The 27,443-nt window shown below is 36.9% G+C and overlaps 1 protein-coding gene across 2 annotated transcripts in view; it reads left to right on the forward strand.

Moving 5' to 3' along the window:
* The window catches only part of LOC115520094 (cytochrome P450 20A1), an 83,438-nt gene extending 57,415 nt beyond the window's left edge, over nt 1-26,023 (forward strand). The window contains exons 10-13 of one of the 2 annotated variants that reach the window (XM_030324109.2): nt 4,757-4,868; nt 6,324-6,388; nt 23,760-23,849; nt 24,013-26,023. In XM_030324109.2, coding sequence (XP_030179969.1) covers nt 4,757-4,868; nt 6,324-6,388; nt 23,760-23,849; nt 24,013-24,163 — 418 coding nt within the window. In that variant the 3' untranslated portion in view covers nt 24,164-26,023. The remainder of the gene's footprint in view (nt 1-4,756; nt 4,869-6,323; nt 6,389-23,759; nt 23,850-24,012) is intronic. The other variant, XM_030324110.1, reaches the window with a different exon arrangement.
* The last annotated feature ends 1,420 nt before the right edge of the window (nt 26,024-27,443 follow it).

A 27,443-nucleotide genomic window follows, 5' to 3' on the forward strand; every position in this document is an offset into this window, starting at 1 on the left:
TATCTGGGAAAGGTATATATTTTTATAGGACTTAGATAATTTAATTTGCTCTTTAAAATCATAAGATAGGGGTGCCTGGGTGGCTCAGTCGAGCATCCAACTTTTGATTTTGGCTCAACACTCGGTGTGGAGCCCACTTGTGATTCTCTCTCTTTCCCTCTGCCTCTCTCCCCCGCTCACACTCTCTCTCTTAAATAAAACAAAAATAAAAACCATAAGGTAGTTCTGGGAAACCTTTACATTAAACTGTATAAAATAGTATCATTGATGTTCAAATAAGTGGAACCTTAGTGATGGGAATGCAAAATGGTACAGTCCTGTTGGAAAACAATGTGGCAGTTAAACATACACTTAACCATATAGCCCCAAAATTCTCCAAGGCATTTACCCAAGAGAAATGAAAAAATATGTCCACACAGAGAACTTTATGCCAATTTAACAGCAATATTATTCATGATAGCAAAAAGTAGAAGCAGTCCAGATGTTGATCAACTGGTAAATAGACAAATTGTGTTATCTTGAAATATTACCAAGTAGTAAAAAAAAATATGATAATATATATACAACAATGTGGATAAATGTCATTCTATTAAGTGAAAGAAGTCAAACACATACAGTGTGCATACGATATGATTTCATTAAGGTGAAATTCTAGGAAAAGGAAAAAACTGTAGTGATAGAAAGTAGATCAGTGGTTGTCTGGGGCCAGGAATAGGGAGGGGATCAACTAGGAGGGAGAATGAGAAAAGTTTTTAGGGTGAGGGAACTGTTCTGTATTTTGCTTGTGGTTGTGGTTAGACAGTTATACACAATGACTAAAGTTCATTAAATTGTACAGGTGAGATAGACAAATTTTTATATGTAAATAATACCTTAATTAAAAAGATTAAAAAAATTTGTTTTAATGTTTATTTATTTTTGAGAGAGACAGAGACAGAATGTGAGTGGGTTAGGGACAGAGAGAGAGGGAGACACAGAAACAGAAGCAGGCTCCAGGCTCTGAGCTGTCAGCATAGAGCCCATTGCGGGCTCGAACTCATGAACTGTGAGATCATGACCTGAGCCGAAGTCGGTCGCTCAACTGACTGAGCCACCCAGGCGCCCCTAAAAAGATTTTTTTTTAATAACAACTATGACTGCTTGAGGTGTTGAAGTCTGAGTCTGGATAGCAGGTGACCAACCCTACCTTTGTATTTACCTCTTTTAACTATAGAAAAGAAGATAGGGAGACTTATCTTACAAATTCTTCAGAATGTTGGAAGTTTTATTCATTACCTTAAATTTAACCCTTTCATTTTATTTTTTTTAATTTTTTGATATTTATTTCTGAGGGAGTAAGAGAGAGAGTGCAAGGGGAGAAGGGGCAGAGAGAGGGGGAGACCCAGAATCCAAAGGAGGCTCCAGGCTCTGAGCTGTCGGCCCAGAGCCCAATGAGGGGCTCGAACTCACGAACCATGAGATCATGACCTGAGCTGAGGTCACACGCTTAACTTACTGAGCCATCTAGGCTCCTCATAACCTTTCATTTTGAAAGTAATACATAATTGTCTTTTGAAGTTTTTATAATACAGAAGTGTATGAAGTAGAAGGTGAAGGTTTTTTGTAAGTGTACCCTTAAGAGATAACAACTGTTAACTATTTTTACTATTTTTCCAGCTTTTTCTGTGCATATATACATATATATTTAAAATAAAAAATTTCAAAATATTTTAAAATATAAATCTTCTGTAAATTTAATTTTTTCTCTAAATATTTTATGGACAGTGTTTTTATATATGTATAACTCCACCACATCCAATCAGTTATTAGGTTTGTTGTTTGTACTTTCCAAACACATTTTAGTTGGAAGTTTGATTTTAATTCTTTTCATCGCCCCCACTCTATTCAGACCACCATCAACTTGCGTGGGATATTTCAACAGCCTTGGATCTTGGTCCCCTCCAGTCCATTTTCCAAGTTGCTACTGGAGGCTGTGACTACACACTGTAAACACTGGGTGCTTTAAACATACAGATAACCTAGGACCAATTCTATACCAACAATCTCCAGGCATCAGTTTTCAAAAGCTTCTCAGATAATTCTAATGTTGAGAATTACTGTGCTAGTGGTTTTTCTATACCTAGGGAGTCAGCATCTGGGCAGATGACTCCCTAATTTAAAAGCCTTCAGTGACTTCTGGTTGCCCCTAAGATAACATTTAAACTCACCAGTGTAGCTTATGAGGCATTCTAAGAGCTGGGCTTTGTATTCTTCTCCCATCTTTTCTCTTATTATTTGTACCTTTTCATATCTAGGATTTAGCTATACTAAAATTCTTTTGTTTCTGCAAAGCTGCAGTAGTCTTTCTTATCTTCTGGCTTTTGCAGACTACTCCTTTGTCTAGATTCTCTCTTCCTTTGTCTTCTAGCTAACGCCTTTTTTTTTTTTTTTTTTTCCCCAGCAGGTCTCAGCCTAAAATGCTTATTTCTCTGCAAAGTCCTTTCTTTAGTTAGGTGCTCCTGCTATGCCATATGTTATCCAAATCCCTGAACTTCCTTTATCATAACCATTAGTATGCTTTTTAAATTGTCATCCTTGATGTCCCTACCTCCTTCTCTTTCCCTACCAACTAGACTTTGAGTCCCTTTGTGGGTATCTGTCTTGTTCACTGTTGTAGTTCAGGATCTAACATGGTGCTTCTAATGTAGTAGGTACCTAATAAATACTTGTTCAAAGAGGAAAGGAAGGATTTGGCTCCTTTGTTTTTGTTGTTTTTAGACATTATAAACAGCCAACTTTCCTACACTTGTATTTTTGTTAATATTTCCAATTGTTTCTATTAATAAAGTCCTAGAAGTGAGATTATTATTGAAGGATATATACAGTAACTTAGTATTTACGATAAGGGGCTGTGGACTAAGACAGACCTAGGTTTGAATTCTGTTGACACCACTTCCCTGCTGTGTTGATCTTAAATAATTGCCTCATTTTACGGGTCGCCTGGGTGGCTCAGTCTGTTGGGCATCCAACTTTGGCTCAGGTCATGATCTTGTGGTTTATGGGTTCCAGCCCCACATTGCACTCTTTGCTGACAGCTCAGAGCCTGGAGCCTGCTTTGGATTCTGTGTCTCCCTCTCTCTCTGCCCCTCCCTTGCACTCTGTCTCTCTCTCTCTCTCTCTCAATAAAAAAAAAAAAATCGAAAAAAACTAAAAAAAAAATTGCCTCATTTCTAAAAATCTGTAAAATTAAAATAATAATAGCATCCATGAGGTTTAAATAAGGATTAAGTGAGATGGTGCATAGAGAATATTTAATAGAACTGGCTTATGATAAGATTTCAATACATTTTAGCTTTTATTCTAATTGTGTTGTACACTTAAAATTTTTATACATTGCCAAATTATCCTTCAGAAAGGGTGTACCAATTTATATTTCCAACAACTGGATATAAATGTCTTTTCCCCATTTAAAAAACATATTTTTTTTGAGAGAGAGCGCAAGCCGGGGAGGGGCAGAGAGAGAGGAAGAAAGATGATCCTGAGCAGGCTCTGCACTGATAGTAGTGAGCCTGATATGGGGCTTGAATTCATGAACCCTGAGATCATGACCTGAGCGAAAGTCAACCCACTGAGCCACCCAGACACCCCTCTTTTCCCCATTTTTTATTAGTATTGTCTGATGTCATTCTATTTCATCTTTGCTGATCTGTCAAGTAAGAAAAAAGTTGCTATAGGGGTGCCTGGGTGGCTCAGTTGGTTAAGCATCCGACTTTGGCTCAGGTCATGATCTCACGGTCTGTGAGTTCGAGCCCCACGTCAGGCTCTGTGCTGGCAGCCCAAAGCCTGGAGCCTGCTTTGGATTCTGTGTCTCCCTCTCTCTCTCTCTCTCTCTCTACCCCTCCCCCACTCATGCTCTGTCTCTGTGTCTCGAAAATGAATAAACGTTAAAAACTTTTTTTAATTTGCTATAATTGGCAATTTTTCCACCATTAAAGAGGTTGAGTATCACTTCATATGTTTGCAGGACATTTGTATTTTGTTGTATGTGAATTACTTTTTTATGTTTGTCCATATTTCTGTCAGGGTGTTTGATGATTTTCATTATCTATTTTTATTTTTATTTTTATTTTATAAATTTTTGTTTATTTTTTAGGGAGAAAGAGATAGAGAGAGAACGAGCACGAGCTGGGGTGGGGCAGAGGGAGAGAAAGAATCTCAAGCAGGTTCCATGCCCAGTGCAGAGCCTCAATTGGGGCTCTATCTCATGACCATGAGATCATGATTCCAGCTGAAGTCAGGCATCGGACACTTAACTGAGTGAGCCACCTAGACGCCCCAATAATTATGGATTTTTAAAGAGCTGTTACGCATTGTGATAATATTTTTCCTAGTTGTTTTTCAGTTGTACTTACAATTGCAAATATGTTACATTTTCATACTTGGATTATTTGTATTTTTCTTTATGATTTCTGTCGTGTCAATATTTTTATTTTTATTTTATTTTAAAAATAAAGGATTTTTGCACTCAAATATAAAAATAACTGTTTTGAGTTTTCTTCTGGTACTTTTAAAGTTGTTTTCATTTGTTTAAATTTATACCTACCTGGACTTTATATACCTCTAATACATAACTTATTTTAAAACACATTAGAATTATGATGTGACTATTTCAAATTAGGAAGATTATTAAAGTTGTTGAATGACATTTTAAAATGTATGTACATTTCAAACTGCCTCTCCCAGAGTAAAAATCTGTAAAAATGTTTTTTTTAAACAGATATTGTCGGCAAGTACTTTGTGAAACAGTTCGGACTGCCAAACTGACTCCAGTTTCTGCCCGGCTTCAAGATATTGAAGGAAAGGTTGACAAATTTATTATTCCTAGAGAGGTAGGAAATATTTGTTATACTTACTAACTCATCTAGTTGTTCTTTTCAACTCTTTTAGTGTGTATTTTTAAATTGTATTGTCTAAAATGTCCAATAAATTATACCTGTTATTAAATCAAAGACATGGGGTACCTGGGTGGCTCAGTCGGTTAAGTGTCTGACTTTGGTTCAGGTCATGATCTCATGGTTCGTGGGTTCAAGCCCCATGTTGGGCTCTGCACTCACAGTGTTAACCGTGCTTGGGATTCTTTCTCTCTGTCCTACTCTCTGCCCTTCCCCCACTTGTGCTCACTCACTCTCTCAAAATAAATAAATAAAATAAATGAAGGACACAGTTATTTTAAATAATAATAACATATGCTGTTTTAAAGTCTAAATAATAGAAACGCTTCCTTCCTCATGTGTGCTACTATTAATACTAAAGTATTTTTGTAGATCTTTTTCTATGTATGTATATTCCTCTGTGTGTGTAATATACATATATGTATTTATTGTAAAAACTGAATTTATATGTGAAAGGTTGTTTTTCATATATCCTTCATTAATTTGCTTCTTTAATTAAGTGTATCATGACTATTAGTACAACTGGTGTTTAATACAGATCCAACTCATTATTTTTAATGGATGTAGAGTATTCATTCCATTGTATGAGTGTGTTATGTAGTTTATTTAAGCAGTCTCCATTGGTTGAAATTTAGATTGACATCATTTGTTTTGTTATTACAAACTGTATACTTGTATAGGTATTGAGTAGAGAGAGCCTTAGAAATAAGAGTTTTGGGGTCAAACTGCTTATGTATATTAAATTTAAGTTGCCCTCTAAAAAGCAGTTTATATTTTTAGCAACAGTGTATGAGAATGCTTTTTCTCTCCATATCCTTACCACTTCAGGATTTATGAACTTTTTACACATTTCTTATATGACATACTATATCATTATTTTAATTTGCTTTTCCCTGATCATTGGAATGATTGAGCAGCTTTTCATGCATATTTAACAGTTTGTATTTCTTCTTTTGTGAATTATGTGCTTCTAACTTACTCTTTCTTCTAGTAAGCTTAAATGTCTTTTTGTGTATTGTACATACTAACTGTCAATTATATGGGAAATGTGTTTTTCTTATTATTTTATTTATTAAACACTTATTATGTGTTTCTTATTATTTATCTTTCACTGGTGATTTTGGTCTGTTTTGTTTTAACTGGATGCAGGTTTTAAATTTTCATAGTTAAATCTGTTATTCCTTTATGACTTCCAGATTTTGACAAACTTAGGGAGGCCTTCCCCACTATATAATCATCAAAATAATGGCCTGTGTTTTCTTCTTTTACTTTCTATTTTTATTCTGTATTCATTATCTGTATTAAAAGAGCATTTAGGATGAGTCGGCTTTCTGGCAGTCACTTCATCTCTGTTAGACCTTTACTAACTAGAGTAATTTTTTTTTTTTGCAGACTCTTGTTCTTTATGCCCTTGGTGTGGTACTTCAGGATCCCAGTACTTGGCCATTACCACACAAGTATGAAATATCTTTTTTTATCCTTGTGATTATTGATTCTCATGTGTTTGCATGTTTTGCATTCCTTTTCTAAATTTTGAGGAGAAAATTTAATATGTGACAGTGATATAACATAAGAAAGCCACTGCTTTCTCTTTATATCTTCTGTTCACTATTTCATTCATGAATCTGCTATCTGTTTCTCTTTGTCTCTCCTATTATCACTTTTTTTAAGGTTTATTTATTTATTGAGAGAGAAAGAGAACGCTAGTGTGAGCAGGAGGAAGGGCAAAGAGAGAGGAGGGAGAAAATCTTAAGCGATCTCCATGATCAGCATGGAGTTTGACACGGGGCTTGGTTCCACAACCCTGGGATCGTGACCTAAGCCTATTTATTTATTTATTTATTTATTTATTTATTTATTTAACGTTTATTTATTTTTGAGACAGAGAGACAGAGCATGAATGGGGGAGGGTCAGGGAGAGGGAGACACAGAATCTGAAACAGGCTCCAGGCTCTGAGCTGTCAGCACAGAGCCTGACGCGGGGCTTGAATTCACTGACCGCGAGATCATGACCTGAGCCAAAAGGCCGCTTAACCGACTGAGCCACCCAGGCGCCCCTCTAAGCGAATTTAAAGAGTTGGACACTTAAGTGACCGAGCCACCCAGGTGTCCCTAAATCTAATGCTCTTGAGGTCAACGTAATATGTTTCCTATCGTTTTAGAACTGCATAGTATTCTATTATATGGATATACCAGAGTTGTTCAACCTTTCACCCACTGGAGAACATTTGGGTTGTTTTGGTAATGAAGCTGCTTTGAACATTCATGTAAGGGTTTTTGTGTGAACATAAGGCTTCATTTCCTTGGGATAAATGCCCAAGAGTGCAATTGCTGGGTCATATGGCTAGTGCATGTTTAGTTTTGTAAGAAACTGCCAGGCTGTTTTTCAGGGATTCTCAGTAGTTCATTATGGTTTTTAGAAGTTTTCTTTTTGAGTAACTGATGTTAACACATTCTCCCTATAGAGAAATGTCTGGATATGATTTATTTATAAAAATAAATGCATAGAAATACATTATTACTGTTACCATATTTGCAATATGTCAGAGCAAGAAAATCCGGGTCAAATTCTGTGGTTTTAATGGACAATAATGTAAATACTACTCTATAGTAAAGGATGAAATACTATCAACTTTAAAAACCAGACTGTTACAAAATTCTCAGCTGAAAAGAATGAAGACAAATGTCAAAACCTCAGTGTGGACTGGGACCAAATGGTGACATAGCAGTCTCCTGAATTTCCCTCCAGAAACATGGCAGCACTCAATGTTGCCATGCATGGAGCAAATCCCTCTGAGAGAAATCCAGAAACTAGCTTAGTGACTCCAACACAATGGGGCAAATGAGAAAATATCCATATTAAAACGTGTAGGAAAGGATGAGGCACACTCTTACCATAAACCTACCCCCAGCACAGTGCCATATAATTGGGAGGGAACCCCCAACTGCCAGCTTCTCCCTGAGGATCAAAGGGTTTGGACTGTACTCTTACTGCCCCAAATTGAAGACTCTCACCTGAGATTTGGGTTTCCAAAACATGTAGCTCTAAAAGCCACCAGGGCTTGTGTTGATGAGTCCCACAGGCTTATACCACAGAAGCAGGCTCCCCCCCACCTCCAAGAAACAATTCTTAATGGTGCACAATGGGAGCATAGCACTTGCTGTGGCTTTTCCTCTAGGGCTCAGCACAGAGGAAGGAGTTTGACTGGAAATTTTAGAAGCTGCTGCCTGAGGGTCTAGCTTTTAGTTAGCACACATCTCCCTGTAATGGCCATGATCCTTCCTGAAACCTAGGGGAGCAAGTGGGCATGACCTAACCCCACTTCCAATTCACCCCAACAATAAAACCACGTCAGAGGACTCTCCCTTAGCACACATTTAGTGGCCTAACTTTTACAGCTGCTATCTGAGGTATATGCCCCAAATTACCTGTGATAGCTTGGGTTCTTGTATTCATAATTTCCATAGGATAATAGCAAACAAAGAAGTAGTTGTTAATAGGCATGCAGGTACTTACTGTGGCTAGCTCCCAGAGTTCAATCCAAAGGCGGCGGGCAAATGCCCTTATTTCAGTCTTTATCTGGAAGGGGTTTGACTGCTTTCACATTGACAAAGTGTGACCCATAATCAAAATACCAATATTATTTTACACAGAACTAGAACAAGTAATCTTAAAACTTGTATGAAATGACAAAAGGCCTCGAGTAGCCAAAGAATATAATTCAACATAATAAAGTCCATATAGGACAGACCCACAGCCCACATCATCCTCAGTGGTGAAGAACAGAAAGCTTTCCCTCTAAGATCAAGAACAAGACAGGGGCACCTAGGTGGCTCAGTCAGTTAAGCATCCGACTTCAGGTCAGATCATGATCTCATGGCTCATGAGTTCGAGCCCCACATCAGACTCTGTGCTGACAGCTCAGAGCCTGGAGCCTGCTTCATATTCTGTGTCTCCGTCTCTCTGCCTCTTTCCCACTCATGCTCTGTCTCTTTCTCTCAAAAATAAGTAAACATTAAAAAAAACAAAGCAAACAGAGATGTTCAGTCTCACCACTTATATTCAACATAGTACTGGAAGCCCTAGCCACAGCAGTCAGACAAGAAAAATAAATAAAAGGCATCCAAATTGGTAAGGAAGAAATAAAACTGTTGCTATTTGCACATCTCATGATATTATATATAGAAAACCCTAAACACTCCATCAAAAAACTACTAGAACTAATAAATTCAGTAAAGCTTCAGGATACAAAATTAATATACAGAAATCTGTAGCATTTCTGTACACTAATAATGAACTACTAGAAAGAGAAATTAAGAAAACAATCCGATTTACAATTACATTAAAAAAAAACAAAAAACACAACTAAAACCTAGGGATAAATTTAACCAAGCATTGAAGGACCTATGCTCTGAAAACTATAAGACACTAATGAAGGAAATTGAAGATATATAAATAGAAAGGTGTATCATGCCCATGGACTGGAAGAATACTGTTAAAATGCCTATACTACCCAAAGCAATCTAATTCAATTGAATACCTATCAAAATACCAGTAGTGGGACACCTGGCTGGCTTGGTCAGTGGTGTGTGCAGCTCTTAATCTCGTGGTTGTGAGTTCAATCCCCATGTGGGGTGTGGAGATTACTTTAAAAAAATCTTTACAAAGCGGGGTGCCTAGGTGGCTTTCTGGGTTGAGCATCCGACTTCAGCTCAGGTCATGATATCATGGTCTGTGGGTTTGAGCCTCCTTTTGGGCTCTGTGCTAGCAGCTCAGAGCCTATAGCCTGCTTTGGATTCTGTGTCTCCCTCTTTCTTTCTGCTCCTTCTCCACTCACAGTTTCTCTTGCTCTCTCAAAAAATAAATAAACATTAAAAACAATTTTTTTTTATTCTTGAAAAAAATACCAGTAGTGTTTTTCACAGAACTAGAATAGATAATCCTAAAAGTTGTATGGAATGATGAATAGCCAAAATAGCCAAAGCAGTCTTAAGAAAGAAGACGAAGCTATAGGTATTACAATCCCAGATTTGAAGTTACAACAAAGTTGTAATAATCAAAACAATATGATACTGGCACAAAAATAGACACATTGATCAATGGAACAAAATTGGAGGTAGAAATAAACTCATACTTATGTGGTCAATTAATCTACAATAAAGGAGGTAAGAATACCCACAGTGGGGAAAGACAGTCCCTTCAATAAATGATGTTGGGAAAACTGGACAGCTATATGCAAAACAATGAAACTGGACCACTTTCTAACATTTTTTTTTTTAATTTTTTTTTTTCAACATTTATTTATTTTTGGGACAGAGAGAGACAGAGCATGAACGGGGGAGGGGCAGAGAGAGAGGGAGACACAGAATCGGAAACAGGCTCCAGGCTCTGAGCCATCAGCCCAGAGCCCGACGCGGGGCTCGAACTCACGGACCGCAAGATCGTGACCTGGCTGAAGTCGGACGCTTAACCGACTGCGCCACCCAGGCGCCCCTCTAACATTTTTTTTTAACGTTTATTCATTTTTGAGAGAGCGTGAGTGCGGGATGGACAGAGAGAGGGAGACACAGAACCTGAAGCAGGCTCTAGCCTCTGAGCTGTCAGCACAGAGCCTGATGCGGGGCTCGAACTCGTGAACGGCAAGATCATGACCTGAGCCGAAGTAGGACCCTTAGCTGACTGAGCCACCCAGGTGTCCCAAAACTGGACCACTTTCTTACACCATACACAAAAATAACTCAAAATGGATTAAGGAACTAAATATGAGACCTGAAACCATAAAAGTTCTAGAAGAGAGACAGGCAGTAATTTCTCTGAAATTGGTTGTAGCAAGTCCTCCTAGATATGTCTTCTGAGGTGAGGGAAACAAAAACAAAAGTAAAATATTGGGACTACATCAAAATAAAAAACTTCTGCACAGCAAAGGAAACAACCAACAAACTAAAAGCCTACTGAATGGGAGAAGATATTTGCCCATAACATATCTGATAAAGAGTTAGTATCCAAAATATGTAAAGAACTTCTACAACTCAACACTCAAAACCCAAATAACCAACAAATGGGCAGAAGGGGCACTTGGGTGGCTCAGTTGGTTAAGTATGCAACTCTTGATTTCGGTTCAGGACATGACCTCAACGGTTTGTGAGACCAAGTCCCAGGTCAGTCTCCTGTGCTGACAGTGCAGAGCCTGCTTGGGATTCTGTCCCTCTCTCTCTCTCTCTGCCCCTCACCCCGCTCACACTCTCTGTCTCTCAATATAAACATTAAAAAAATAATTTAAAAAAAAATTAAAAATGGGCAGAAGAAATGAACAGATATTTCCCCAACAAGACATACAGATGACCAACAGACACATGAAAAGATGTTTAATATTACTCATCCTAAGGAAATGCAAATCAAAACCCACAATGAGATATCACCTTACACCTGTCAGGATGGTGGAAACCAAAAACTCAAGAAACATCATGTGTTGGCAAGGATGTGGAGAAGAAAAAAAACCCTCTTGCACTGTTGTTGGTACTGTAAACTGGTACAGCCACTGTGGAAGACAACATGGAGGTTCCTCAAAAGATTCAAAAAGGAACTAAATACCCTATGATCCAGTAATTCCACTACTGGGTACTTACCCAAAGAATACAAAAATACTAATTCAGAGGGATATATGTATTCTTGTGTTTATAGCAGCATTATTTACAATAACCAATGTATGGAAGCAGCACAAGTGTCCATCAATAGATGAATAGATAAAGATGATGTGGTATAGATTGGAGGAGTCAAGATGGTGGAACAGCATGGAAGTTTTTTGTGTGTCTTGTGTCCATGAAATACAGACAGACCAACACTAAACCATCCTGCACACCTAGAAAACTGATTGGATGATTAACACAACAATCTGCACAACCTGAAGCACAGAATTCAGCAGGAATTCACCCCAAAGGAGCTCAAAGAAACGACAGCCAGGGATTTAACCAACACAGGTATAAGCAAGATGTCTGAACCAGAATTTAGAATCAAGATAATAAGAATACTAGCCGGAGTCAAAAATAGATTAGAATCCCTTTCTGCAGAGATAAAAGAAGTGAAAACTAGTCAGAATGAAATAAAAAATGCTATAACTGAGCTGCAGTCACAGATGGATGCCGCAGCAGCAAGGCTGGATGAGGCAGAACAGAGACTCAGCTATATAGAGGACAAACTTATAGAGAATAATGAAGCAGAAAAAAAAGGGAGATTAAGGCAAAAGAGCACAATTTAAGAATCAGAGAAATCAGTGACTCATTAAAAAGGAACAACATCAAAATCATAGGGGTCCCAGAAGAGGAAGAGACAGAAATGGGGGTAGAAGGGTTATGTGAGCAAATCATAACAGAAAACTTTCCTAACCTGGGGAAAGACACAGACATCAAAATCCAGGAAGCACAGAGGACCCGCATTAGATTCAACAAAAATCGACCATCAACAAGGCATATCACAAAATACCATATCACAAAAGTCAAATTCACAAAATACTCAGGCAAGGAGAGAATCATGAAAGCAGTAAGGGAAAAAAATTCCCTAACCTACAAGGGAAGACAGATCAGGTTTGCAGCAGACCTACCCACAGAAACTTGGCAGGCCAGAAAGGAGTGGCAGGATATATTCAATGTGCTGAGTCAGAAAAATATGCAGCCAAGAATTCTTTATCCAGCAAGGCTGTTATTCAAAATAGAAGAGATAAAAAGTTTCCCGGACAAAAATTAAAGGAGTTTGTGACCACGAAACCAGCCCTGCAAGAAATTTTAAGGGGGACTCTCTGAGGGGAGAAAAGATGAAAAGATAAATACATACATGCATGCATGCATACATACATACATACCAAAAGCAACAAAGATTAGAAAGGACCAGAGAACACCACCAGAAACTCCAACTCTACAAGCATCATAAATGGCAATAAATTCATATCTTTCAGTAGTCACTGTAAACATCAATGGACTCAATGCTCCAAACAAAAGACATAGGGTAACAGAATGGATAAAACAAGATCCATCTATTTGCAGTTTACAAGAGACCCACTTTAGACCTAAAGACACCTTCAGATTGAAGATAAGGGGATGGAGAAGCATCTATCATGCTAATAGTCAACAAAAGAAAACCGGAGTAGCCATACTTATATCAGACAATCTAGACGTTAAAATAAAGACTGTATCAAGAGATACAGAAGGGCATTATATCATAATTAAGGGGTCTATCCACCAAGAAGACTTAACAATTGTAAACATTTATGTGCCAAATATGGGAGTACCCAAATATATAAATCAATCACAAACATAAAGAAACTCATCAATAGTAATACCATAAAAGTAGGAGACTTCAACACCCCACTCACAGCAATGGACAGATCATCTAATCAAAAAATCAACAAGGAAACAATTTCTTTGAATGACACACTGGACCAGATGGACTTAACAGATACATTCAGAACATTTCATCCTAAAGCAGCAGAATATACATTCTTCTCCTGTGCACATGGAACATTCTCCAGAATAGAACATATACTGGAACACAAATCAGCCCTAAGTAAGTACAAAAAGATCAAGATCATACCGTGCATATTTTCAGACCACAAAGCTATGAAACTCGAAATCAACCGCAAGAAAAAATTTGGAAAGGTAACAAATACTTGGAGTCTGAAGAACATGCTACTAAAGAATGAATGGGCTAACCAAAGCAGTTAAAGAGGAAATTAAAAAGTACATGGAAGTCAATGAAAATGATAACACTACAACCCAAAACCTCTGGTACGCAGCAAAGGCGGTCATAAGAGGAAAGTATATAGCAATCCAGGCCTTCCTAAAGACGGAAGAAAGATCTCAAATTCACAACCTAACCTTAGGCCTTAAGGAGCTGGAAAAAGAACAGTAAATAAAACCCCAAACCAGTAGAAGACAGGAAATAAACATTAGAGCAGAAATTAATGTCATCAAAACCAAAAAACCAGTAGAACAGATCAATGAAACCAGAAGCTGGTTCTTGGAAAGAATTAACAAAATTGATAAACCACTAGCCAGTTTGTTCAAAAACAAAAAGGAAAGGACCCAAATAAAATCAAGAATGGAAGAGGAGAGATCACAACCAACACAGCAGAAATACAACAATAATAAGAGAATATTATGAGCAATTATATGCCAATAAAATGGGCAATCTGGAAGAAATGGACAAATTCCTAGAAACATATACACTACCAAAACTGAAACAGGAAGAAATCGCAAATTTGAACAGACCCATAACCAGTAAGGAAATCAAATCAGTAATCAAAAATCTGCCAAAAAACAAGAGTCCAGGGCCAGATGGCTTTCCAGGGGAATTCTACCAAACATTTAAGGAAGAGTTAACACCTACTCTCTTGAAGGCGTTCCAAAAAATAGAAATGGAAGGAAAACTTCCAAGCTCTTTCTATGAAGCCAGCATTACCTTGACTCCAAAAGCAGACAGAGACCCCACTAAAAAGGAGAACTATAGACCAATTTCCCTGATGAACATGGATGCAGAAATCCTCAACAAGATATTAGCCAACTGGATCCAACACTACATTAAAAAAATTATCCACCACGACCAAGTGGGATATACCTGGGATGCAGGGCTGGTTCAATATCTGCAAAACAATTAACGTGATTCATCACATCAATAAAAGAAAGGACAAGAACCACATGATCCTCTCAATAGATGCAAGGAAGCATTTGACAAAATACAGCATCCTTTCTTGATAAGGACCCTCAAGAAAGTAGGGATAGAAGGAGCATACCTCAAGATCATAAAAGCCATATATGAAAGACCCAAACGCTAATATCATCCTCAATGGGGAAAGAGGGAGAGCTTTCCCCCTAAGGTCAGGAACAAGACAGGGATGTCCATTCTCGCCACTGTTATCCAACATAGTATTGGAAGTCTTAGCCTCTGCAATCACACAACACAAAGAAATAAAAGGCGTCCAAATCGGCCAGGAGGAGGTCAAACTTTGACTCTTCGCAGATGACATGATACTCTATACGGGAAACCCTAAAGATTCCACTGAAAAACTGCTAGAACTGATTTGTGAATTCAGCAAAGTTGCAGGATATAAAATCAATGCACAGAAATAGGTTGCATTCCTATATACCAACAGTGAAGCGACAGAGAAATCAAGAAATCGATCCCATGTACAGTTACACCAACAACCATAAAATACCTAGGAATAAATCTAACCAAAGAGGTGAAAAATCTATGCACTGAAAACTATAGAAAGCCTAGGAAAGAAATTGAAGAAGACAAAAAAAAAAAAAAAAAAAAAAATGGAAAGAGATTCCATGCTCCTGGATAAGAAGAACAAATGTTGTTAAAATGTCGATACTACCCAAAGCAATCTACATATTCAATGCAATCCCTATCAAAATAACACCAGCATTCTTCACAGAGCTAGAACAAAATTTATATAGAACCAGAAAAGACTCCAAATAGCCAAAGCAATCTTGAAAAAGGAAACCAAAGCAGGAGGCATCACAATCCTGGACTTCAGGCTGTACTACAAAGCTGTAATCAAGACAGTATGGTACCGGCACAAGAACAGACACTCAGATCAATGGAACAGAATAGAGAATCCAGAAATGGACCCACAAATGTATGGCCAACTAATCTTTGACAAAGCAGGAAAGAATAGCCAATGGAATAAAGACAGCCTCTTCAGCAAGAGGTGCTGGGAAAACTGGACAGCGACATGCAGAAGAATGAACCTGGACCACTTTCTTACACCATACACAAAAATAAATTCAAAATGGATGAAAGTCCTCAATGGAAGACAGGAAGCCATCAAAATCCTCGAGGAGAAAGCAGGCAAAAACCTCTTTGACCTTGCCCGCAGCAACTTCTTACTCAACACGTCTCCGGAAGCAAGGGAAACCAAAGCAAAAATGAACTACTGGGATCTCATCAAAATAAAAAGCTTCTTTCTGCACAGCAAAGGAAACAATCAGCAAAACGAAAAGGCAACTGACAGAATGGGAGAAGATATTTGCAAATGACCTATCAGATAAAGGGTTAGTATCCAAAATCTACAAAGAACTTATCAAAGTCAACACCCAAAAAACAAATAATCCAGTGAAGAAATGAGCAAAAGATCTGAATAGACACTTCTCCAAAGAAGACATCCAGATGGCCAACCAACACATGAAAAAATGCTCAACATCACTCATCATCAGGGAAATACAAATCAAAACCACAATGAGATACCACCTTACACCTGTCAGAATGGCTAAGATTAACAACTCAGGCAACAACAGATGTTGGCGAGGATGCGGACAAAGAGGATCTCTTTTGCACTGTTGGTGGCAGTGCAAGCTGGTGCAGCCACTCTGGAAAACAGTATGGAGGTTCCTCAAAAAACTAGAAATAGAACTCCCCTAGGACCCAGCAATTGCACTACTAGGCATTTATCCAAGAGATACAGGTGTGCTGTTTCAGAAGGACACATGCACCCCCATGTTTATAGCAGCACTATCAACAATAGCCAAAATATGGAAAGAGCCCAAATGTCCCTTGATGGATGAATGGACAAAGAAAATGTGTTACATATATACAATGGATTATTACTCGGCAATCAAAAAGAATGAAATCTTGCCATTTGCAACTACGTGGTTGGAACTCCAGGGTATTATGCTAAGTGAAATTAGTCAGAGAAAGACAAAAAATCATATGACTTCACTCATATGAAGACTTTAAGAGACAAAACAGATGAACATAAGGGAAGGGAAACAAAAATAATATAAAAATATGGAGGGGAACAAAACAGAAGAGACTCATAAATATGGAGAACAAACTGAGGGCTACTGGAGGAGTTGTGGGAAGAGGGGTGGGCTAAATGCATAAGGGTCACTAAGGAATCTACTCCTGAAATCATTGGTGCACTATATGTAACTAATGTGGATGTAAATTAAAAAAAAAAAAAGAAAAAGAAGAAGAAGATGTGATAATACCCAACCATAGAAAGAACAAAATCTTGCCATTTGCAACAACATGGATGGATCTAGAAAGTATAATGCTAAGTGAAATAAGTCAGCCAGAGGGAGACATACAGTATACACTCATATGTGGAATTTAAGAAACAAAACGAACAAAGGAGAAGAAAAAGAGACCAACCAAAAACTAGAGTTTTCTTTTTTGTGTTTTTGTTTTGTTTTTTTGAGAGAGACAGAGTGTGAGCAGGGGAAGGGAAGACAGGCAGACACAGAATCTGAAGCAGGCTTCAGGCTCTGAGCTGTCAGCACAGAGCCAGATGCAGGGATCGAACTCAGGAACTGTGAGATCATGACCTGAGTTGAAGTCAGACACTCAACCGAGCCACCCAGTCACCCTCAATAACTAGACTCTTAACTGTAGAGAACCAACAGATTTTTACCAGAGGGAAGGTGAGGGGGATGGGTGAAATAGATGAAGGGGATTAATAGTACACTTACCTTGATGAGCAGTATGTAATATATGGAGTTGTTGAATCACTGTATTGTACACCTGAAACTATTATAATACTGTATATTAACTACACTGAATTAAAATTTTAAATTTATATTTAAAAATTATTTAATAAATGAAATTAACAATCCTTTAGTTTTCGTAAAGAAAAGATATATGCACTCCTATGTTTATTGCAATATTTAAAAGATTTTTTAAGTTTATTTATTTTGAGAGAGAGTGAGCAAGCAGGGAAGGGGCAGAGAGAGAGGATCCCAAGCAGGCTCCATGGTGCCAGCACAAAGCCCAGCACAGGGTTTGTTCCCATAAACCATGAGATCATGACCTGAGCCAAAACCAAGAGTCACATGCTTAATCAACTCAGCCACCCAGGTGCCCCTATTACATCATTATTTACAATAGCTAAGACGTAGAAGCAACCCAAATGTCTACTGATACATGAATGGATAAGGAAGATGTAGTGTATGTACATAATGAAAATTACTCTGCAGTTAAAGAGAGTAAAGTCGTGCCATTTGTGACAACATGAATGGACCTAAAGGGTATTATGCTAAGTGAAATAAGTTAGAGAAAGACAAACACCAAATGATTTTTACTTGTAATTGGAACCTAAAAAAATAGAACAAATAGTTATGGACCCATAAATTCGGAGAACAAATTGGTGGTTGCTGGGGTTGGGAGGGGATAGGCAAAGAAGGTGAAAGGGATTAAGAATACAGACTTAGATTTATAAGTAAGTCATGGGGATGGCATCTACAGCATAGGGAATATAAGTCAATAATATTTTAATAATTTCTGTGGTGACAGATGGTAACTATACTTATGGTGAGCGTTTCATAATGTATGTAATTGTCAAATCACTATGTTGTACACCTGAAACTAATACAATATTACATGTCAGCTATACTTCAATTAGAAATTTTTAAAAAGGTTATCTAAATCAGAAAGAAGTAGGGGTGCCTGGGTGGCTCAGTCGGTTAAGCCTCCGACTTTGGCTCAGGTCATGATCTCGAGGTCCGTGAGTTCGAGCCCTGCGTCGGGCTCTGTGCTGACAGCTCAGAGCCTGGAGCCTGTTTCGGATTCTGTGTCTCCCTCTCTCTGACCCTCCCCTGTTCATGCTCTGTCTCTCCCTGTCTCAAAAATAAATAAAACGTTAAAAAAATTTTTTAAATAAATAAATAAATCAGAAAGAAGTAAAGTTGTCTCAATTTGCAGATGACATGATATTATATATAGTAAACCCTAAAAATTCTGCCAAAAATTGTTAGAAATAATAAACTCAGTAAAGTTGCATGACACAAAATCAATATGCAAAAATAAGTGGCATTTCTATATGCAACAATGAATTATCAGAAAGAAATGATATAATCCCATTTACATCAAAAAGAGTAAAATATTTAGGAATAAATTCAATGAAGATGAAAGATCTATATACTGAAAACTAAAATATTGATGAAAATAGTTGAAGTAGGAAAGATAATCTATGTTCTTGGATTGCAGTAATTAATAATGTTGAAAGTGAAATAAGGCAGTCAGAGAAAGACAGATATCATGATTTCACAAATATGTGGAATTTGAGAAACTTAACAGATGACCATAGGGGAAGGGAAGCAAAAAGTAAGATGCAAACAGAGAGGGAGGCAAACCATAAGAGACTCCTAAATACAGGGAACTAACTGAGGCTTGATGGGGGTGGGAGGTTGGAGGGTGGGGAAAATGGGTGATGGTCATTGAGAAGGGCATTTGTTGGGATGAGCCCTGGGTGTTGTATGTAAGTGATGAATCATGGGAATCTACTCCTGAAGCCAAGACTACACTGTATGTTACCTAACTTGACAATAAAATAATAATGATAATGGCAACCTAAATCTACAAAAAAAAAAAAAAAAAAAAAAAGAATAATGTTGAAGTGCCCTTAGTAGCCAAAATGATTTACAGATTCAAGACAATTCCTTTCAGAATCCTAATATCGGCGTGCCTGGCTGGCTCAGTCAATGCAGTGTGCAACTCTTGATCTCAGGTTCGTAAATTTGAACCCCACATTGGGTATAGAGATTACTTAAAAATAAAACCTTAAATGCTTTTTCAAAATCCTAAGGTCATTTTTCACAGAAGAAATAAACAATCCTTATGTTCGTGTGGAACCACAAAAGACCCAGAATAACTAAAGCAGTCTTGAGAAAGAAGAGTAAATCTGGAGGCATTATACTTCTTAATTTCAAACTATATTATAAAGCTTTAGTAATCGAAATAATATGGTACTAGCATAAAAACACAGATCAGAGACGCATAGACACATAGTCTGTAAATAAACCCATACATATGTGGTCATTTTTAAAAATTTTTTTTAATGTTTATTTATTTTTGAGAGACAGAATGTGAGTGGGTTGGGACAGAGTGAGAGGGAGGCACAGAATCCGAAGCAGGCTCCAGGCTCCGAGCTGTCAGCATAGAGCCTGATGCGGGGTTCGAACTCACGAGCTGCGAGATCATGACCTGAGCTGAAGTCGGACATTCAAACAACTGAGCCACCCAGGGGCCCCTATGGTCAGTTATTTTTTAACAAAGGAGGCAAGAATAAGCGGTGGGGGAAAGGATAGTCTGTTCAATAAATGGTTCTCGGAAACCTGGATATTCATATGCAGAAGAATAAAACTGGACTCCTAATGTACACCATGCACAAACACAACTCAAAATGGAATAATACTTAAGTGTAATAGCTGAAACCCTAAAACTCCTAGAAGAAAACATAAGGGGTAAGATTCTTCACGTATATGTTGGAAGTGGTTTCTTGGATTTGACACCAAAAGCAAAGGCAGCACAAGTCAAAATAAATACATGGGACTACATCAGAATAAAAAGCTGCATAGTAAAAGAAACCATCAACAATATGAAAAGGTAACTTATGGAGTGGGAGAAAGTATTTGCAAACCACACATCCAATATTGGCTTAATAAAACTATTTAAGGAAGTCATACAATTCAATAGCTGAAAAAGAATAACCCAATTTTAAAAATGGGCAAAGGACCCAAATAGACATTTTTCCAAAGAAGACATGCAAATGGCTGAGAGGTACATGAAAAGGTGCTTAACATCACTCATCAGAAAAATGCAAATATATACCACAGTGAGAGATCATCTCACATATGTTGAGATTCAAAAAGATAAGAGATGACAAATGCTGGCAAGGATGTGGATAAAAGGGAAGCCTTGTATACTGTTGGTGTGAATGTAAATTGCTACAACCACAGTGGAAAATAGTATGGATATCTTCAAGAAATTAAAAATAAAACTACCATATCATCCAGAAGTGCCACTTGCTGCATATATATTCAAAAGAAATGGTGTTGTCATCTTGAGATATCTGCACTTACGTATATCGCAGTATTATTTACAAGTATGAAAATGACCTAAGTGTCTGTCAGTGGGTAAATGGATAAAGAAGTGAATAGTCCACTCTATCTATATATCTGTATGTCTATATATAGATATATATGTAGATATATTCCTCTCTCTATATATACATATATAGATAGAGTAGAATATTATTGAGCCCTAAAAAAGAAGGAAATCCTGCTACTTGTGCAACATGGATGAACCTGGAGGGCATAATACTAAGTGAAATGAGCCAGACAGAGAACTGCATTGTAGCACTTACATGTGTAATATGGAGGGGGGTGAGGGGGAAGGTCAAACACATAGAAGCAGAGAGTAGAATGGTCCTTTCCAGGGACTGCAGGTAGTGGTAGGGGAAAGAGAGCTGCTGGTAAAAGGGTACAAACTTTCAGTTATAAGATGAGTAAGGTCTGTGGATCTCCTGTATAATGTGATGACCATGTTTGGTAATACTGTATAGTGTCATTGAGATTTGCTAAGACAGTAGAAATTAAGTGTTCTCCCCACACAGACACAAAATAGTAACTCTATTGTGGGGGATGTGCTAATTAACTTAAGGGTGGGAATTCTTTCAAAATGTGTACATATATCAGATCATATTGTATACTTTAAATACATAACATTTGTCAAATATACTGAAAGCTAAAAAAACCAAAATCCCTCAGTATTTAGGATTAAACTATTTTTAGTTTGGATTTCATTTTATTCTTAATCGTAAAAATTGTGAGGTGTTTTATAAAGTAATTGGAAAAATCAAGTTTGATTCTTTTTTAAAATCTAAGAACACATAGAGGTACCTGGGTGGCTCAGTCATTTGAGCATCTGACTCTTGATTTCAGCCCAAGTCATGATCCTGGGATTGTGGGATTGAGCCCCATGTTGGGCTCTATGCTGAGCATGGAGCCTGCTTAAGATTCTTTCTCTCTGCCCCTTTTCCCTACTCATGTGCTCACGCGCGCTCTCTCTCTCTCTCTCTCTCTCTCTCTCTCTAAAAATTAAAAACAGGGGGTGCATGGGTGGCTCAGTTGTTTGAGTGTTCAGCTTCAGCTCAGATCATGATCTTACACTTCATGGGTTTGAGCCTGGACTTGGGCTCTGTGCTTACAGCTCGGAGCCTAGAGCCTGCTTCAGATTCTGTGTCTGCCTCTCCCCCCAAATTGTGCTCTGCCTCTCTTAAAAATAAATAAATAGGGGCGCCTGGGTGGCGCAGTCGGTTGAGCGTCGGACTTCAGCCAGGTCACGATCTCGCGGTCCTTGAGTCCGAGCCCCGCGTCAGGCTCTGGGCTGATGGCTCAGAGCCTGGAGCCTGTTTCCGATTCTGTGTCTCCCTCTCTCTCTGCCCCTCCCCCGTTCATGCTCTGTCTCTCTCTGTCCCAAAAATAAATAAACGTTGAAAAAAATAATAATAAATAAATAAATAAATAAGCATTAGAGGGGAAAAATAAATAGAAAACCGGGTATTTAAAAAAAATAAAAATAAAAAATAAAATAATTAAAAAAATAAAAACATGTAGATATCTTCAGGTAAAAATTTAGGGTCTCAGTTTTTAAGATAGTTTATAAAAGGTAAAGCTAATTGGGGTGCCTGCCTGGCTCAGTCTGAAGAACATGTGATTCTTGATCTTAGGGTCACGAGTTCGAGCCTCACCTTGGGTGTAGAGATTACTTAATTATAAATTTTTTATTTTATTTATTTTGTTTTAAGTAAGATCTATATGCAACATGGAACTTAAACTCACAACATTGAGGTCAAGAATTCCATGCTCCACCAACTGAGCCAGCCAGGCACCCCAGAGATTATTTAAATAAATAAATAAAAACTTTAAAAAAAAAAAAAAAGGAGGGGTGCCTGGGTGGCTTAGTCGGTTAAGCGTTGGACTGTTGATTTTGGCTCAGGTCATGATCTCATGGTTCATGAGATTGAGCCCCACATTGGGCTCTACACTGACAAAACAAAACCTGCTTGGGATTCTCCCTCCCCTCTCTTTTTGCCTCTCCCCTCTCGTGGTCTCTCTCTCTCAAAATAAATAAATAAACTTAAAAAAAAAGAAAACTTTAAAAAAAAGGAAAAGCCGATTTAATTTGATATAATTGTTACATGGACTGTAATGTAAGTCTGGTATATTCCAATAGTGAAACATAATTTACACTTTTTTAAAAGAAAATGAAAGCAGAATTATTTTTTTCCCACAGTATGGTTTAGGTCTTTTATTTCTCTATTTATTTTTAAATAGTCTCAACACCCACCGTGGGGCTAGAATTCACAGCCCCAAGATCAAGAGTCCCATGCTCTACCAGCTGAACAGCTAAGCACCCGTGGTTTAGATCTTTTAACATTTGTGTGTTTTGTTTTGTTTTGTTTTAAGAGAGAGAGAAAGCGGAGGAGGGGCAGAGAGAGAGAGGGAGAGAGAGAAACACAAGCAGTCTCCGCACTGTCAGCGAGGAGCCTGATTTGGGTCTAAATCTCTCAACCGTGAGATCATGACCTAAGCCGAAATCAAGAGTCAGGGACTTAACTGCCTGAACCACACAGGACCCCACGAAATACATTTGAATTGTAGAGACATTGTAAGATGCTTCACATTTTGATGAGATGGTCTTATGTAACAGATGTTTTTAATGCTCTTAAATTTAAATAATTCATTATGTGATTTTGTATGATTTAGCCTTATATCTCATAAAATGATGTACACCCAGTTACACTTTCATCCCTTGCTGATTCCAGAGAAATGTATTTTGTATCTATTGTGTAGAAATAATAAATTAAGCAGAAAAAGACTCAATATATGTTTAATAGTTTGAGAACATAATAGGTGAAATTGAAATACAATTTTGACAGCAGTTTTTATTTTAAACATTTTTCAGACTTTGTTAGATACCTATCTATGTTTTTATAGTACAAATAAGTAAGATGCCAGTGGAGCTGTTTTGATCTGCCCAAATCTTCTTTTTAGATTTGATCCAGACCGGTTTGATGATGAATCAGTAATGAAAACTTTCTCCTTGCTTGGATTCTCAGGCACACAGGAATGCCCAGAGTTGAGGTGGGTGATAGAGAAAGGAAAGTAAAAGGAAAGATGCCAAATTTTATACTTAGAATTTTGATGATTGCTGCTGAGGAGAATAAGCAACCTATATAATTATGTATAATTATATAAAAATGTAATTGTTCATCTTTAGTAATTGGTTGACTTTCTTCCTGTCTAGGTTTGCATATATGGTGACCACAGTACTTCTGAGTGTATTGGTGAGAAGGCTGCACCTACTTTCTGTGGAGGGACAAGTTATTGAAACTAAGTATGAACTGGTAACATCATCCAAGGAAGAAGCTTGGATCACTGTCTCAAAGAGATATTAAAATTTTATACATTCAGCTTTCTGGAGGAAAATGATGGTTTAGAAAAATCTGTATTAAATCCTTTTATAAACTAAGTAATACTGTGGAATATAAATACATACTAGTACTTCATTATGTAAATTTGGATTTTTGTATATCAGATTTTCTTAATTCATGATATACATTGATTCTTATTATATCAATATAATGATAATTTTAATGGGAAGCTCTCTGCTTTTTTGTTTTATCACTTTCTATGCCATTATCTTCATATTATTTTTCTTTAATCTCTAATGCTCTTTTTTTAAATCTCTAATATTCTTGAAGAGAGACATTATTTTTGCACACTTTGGCAAGTCATGTTTTCTAAATATTTATAAAAGGGAAACATAATCCTAACTTCTTTTCATACTTCCAGTAAATCATTTTAATGGGGGAAAATAAGAACTTCCCATTATGTTATTTCTTGGGTTAAGATTTTTATTTTCTGAGTATAAATTAGTTTGTGTTTAGTCGTTATTAGTAGGTTTGAGTAACCTACCTTGTATTTGCTTATTTTTATACCTCCCCAGACAATACTGTTCATTTCATGACTTATACAAGGATCATCATTTTGAGCAGTTCTAAATCATTTGGAAACTACTACCATTGTTTTTGAATGTGTTTTTGAAGTGCCTCTCCTAAGGGACAAACTAAGATTGAGGCTTGTCTTTTCTTTTGTTTGGCTGGAAGTGTTACTGGCACTATATTACTTCAACAATTCTCATTTGTGGAAACAACTGAATTCTACTTTGTTGTTATTATGTCATGTACTAAATATAATGAACTTCAATGATTAGGAAATGAGAGAGCACTAACCAAAAAAACAAAACCAAATTAAAAAAAAAACAAAACATGGATGAAAATAATTTGCAAAACATCTGATAGGGATAATATCCATATGATATATAAACAGCTCTTACAGATTGGTGAGAAAACATAATAGAAAAATGATCAAAAGACATGAATAAACTATTCTTAGAGGAGGAAATAGCTATTAAAATTTTAGAAAAAAGTGTTAGTCTCACTAGTAAGTAAAGGAATTTGGGGGCTATTTTAAAAACACTTTAAGTATCTTTCAAAATTTTACTTATTTACACTGATAAGTTTTATATTTAATACTGTTTTATTGATAGCATTATAGTTTTGTCCACCTTTTCTGGTTACATTGTTCTTGAGAATTCTTTTAAGACAACAACTGAAGGAAATATGGCAAGTGCAGATAGAGAGGAAAGGAAGAAAAATGATAACTATTTGCAAATGGGTTTATTTTTGACACTGCTGAATTCCACTTGTAATTTTAGTTTCAAGATTGTACCCTAGTTATTGAGTTATTTTATGCTGTGTTTATGGTCAGATTGCCAACATTTTAGAACTAGCTAGGAGTGGTTAAGATAGAATTTAAGTAATTAGATGCAGCTTTTATTTCTGCCAAAATAATTTATGGAATAATTTAAATTCTAAAACTTTAAGTGAAATGTATTCTTAGTTTCCAGCATCATGTTGTTTCCAAAAAGGCACACTGTTAAGTTCCCACCTATCATTTTCTATGGTTTTGTGTGTATCCATATTTTCCTTTGTTATCCCAGTACCTTGATTGGTTTGGAAACTGGCAGTGGAAAGTTAGAGTAGGCAATTGATATGTAAACCAAGTGTCAGTAAAATCAGTTTGAGGTAAGTTGTATTTTAAAGCAAGTGAGACCTGATCAGCAATCATCAAGGCAAAAACAGGGTAGTTGATCCAAAGGGTCAAGGAATTGGTATATTGCCAATATACAAGCCAATGTATAATTACTACTGGTTTGAATCAATGAAAATAAAAGAATCAGCTGAATAAGCACATTTTTATCCATGGTTATATGGCTAACTTAAAACATTACAAATAAGTTATCTTCTAGAGGATTTTTTTTAAATAAAGATATTGTTAATTATGTATGAAATAAGTTATCCATTCACTGTTCTTACTTGACCCTTTGTATTTATCAAAGACTGAAATTATAGTAGCCTCAGTGTTACTCATGGCTAGTAGCATGACACTAAGCAGGACTCAAATTTTGTAGCTTTTTGGATTTTTTAAAACTATTTATTACCTGATTTTGATCTGCATTCTTTTTTTTTTTTAATTTTGTTTTTTAACGTTTACTTATTTTTGAGACGGAGAGAGACAGAGCATGAATGGGGGAGGGGCAGAGAGAGAGGGAGACACAGAATCGGAAACAGGCTCCAGGCTCTGAGCCATCAGCCCAGAGCCCGACGCGGGGCTCGAACTCAAGGACCGTGAGATCGTGAGATCGTGACCTGAGCTGAAGTCGGACGCTTAACCGACTGAGCCACCCAGGCGCCCCTCATCTGCATTTTTTTCAAATGTTGATAAGTTTATTGTTAAAAACACCAGCACAACACACATTTTTTATGGAAAGAAAGGATTCTTCCACACTTTGTGCTAATAAAATTCAAGACAGAATTAATTCTGTGCATGGGAAAAATGAAAAACTCACATACTGTTATATCTGGCCCACAAATGTGCAGTCCCATTTTTTTTATATAAGTAGATTCTATCTTATTTATAGACCCTATGTAAAAATGTGTTTGTCTTCTTAAAATATTACATATTTTAAAAACAAAATGTTCTATTTTGTTATGAAAATTATATAAGTTTACTGTAGAAAAATCTTGGAAATACAGAAACAAAAATAACAAACTTAGTCACCTATATAGTCCCACTACTTGAAGTAAGCCAGTATTAAGCTTCTGAGGTAGATGTTTCTGTTCTTTTGTATCCACATATACTTTTTACAGACTTGTTATACATAATGTTCTCTTCATGTAATATATTATGAACCAATAATGTTTTCTACAGCTGGAACATTCATATTCTTCTCACTCAGAATGTAAGCACAGATTTTTGTCATTCTTTTTCCCCCCTCTTTCCCTTTGCAGGTATTGTTATTCTTTTCAGCTTTAAAAATGGCTTTACTTCCTCATCCATTTATCAAAACAGTAATTTATATATTTGTACATCTGAGTTGCTAAAGTCATAGAAGTCTAGGTGTTACAAGGAGCATTTAAGAAATGAAATTACTCTTTTATCCAAAGAAAAATACAATTAAGTTCAGGTCAATGTGGCATTTCAACTGTTTGTTTGTTTGTTTGTTTGTTTGTTTGTTTGTTTGTTTTTCAATGTTTATTCATTTCTGAGAGAGAGAGTGCCAGCAGGGGAGGGTCAGAGAGGGAGACACAGAATCCAAAGCAGGCTCCAGGC

The sequence above is a fragment of the Lynx canadensis genome, chromosome C1 (assembly GCF_007474595.2).
Source record: "Lynx canadensis isolate LIC74 chromosome C1, mLynCan4.pri.v2, whole genome shotgun sequence".
NCBI classification, from domain to species: Eukaryota; Metazoa; Chordata; class Mammalia; order Carnivora; family Felidae; genus Lynx; species Lynx canadensis.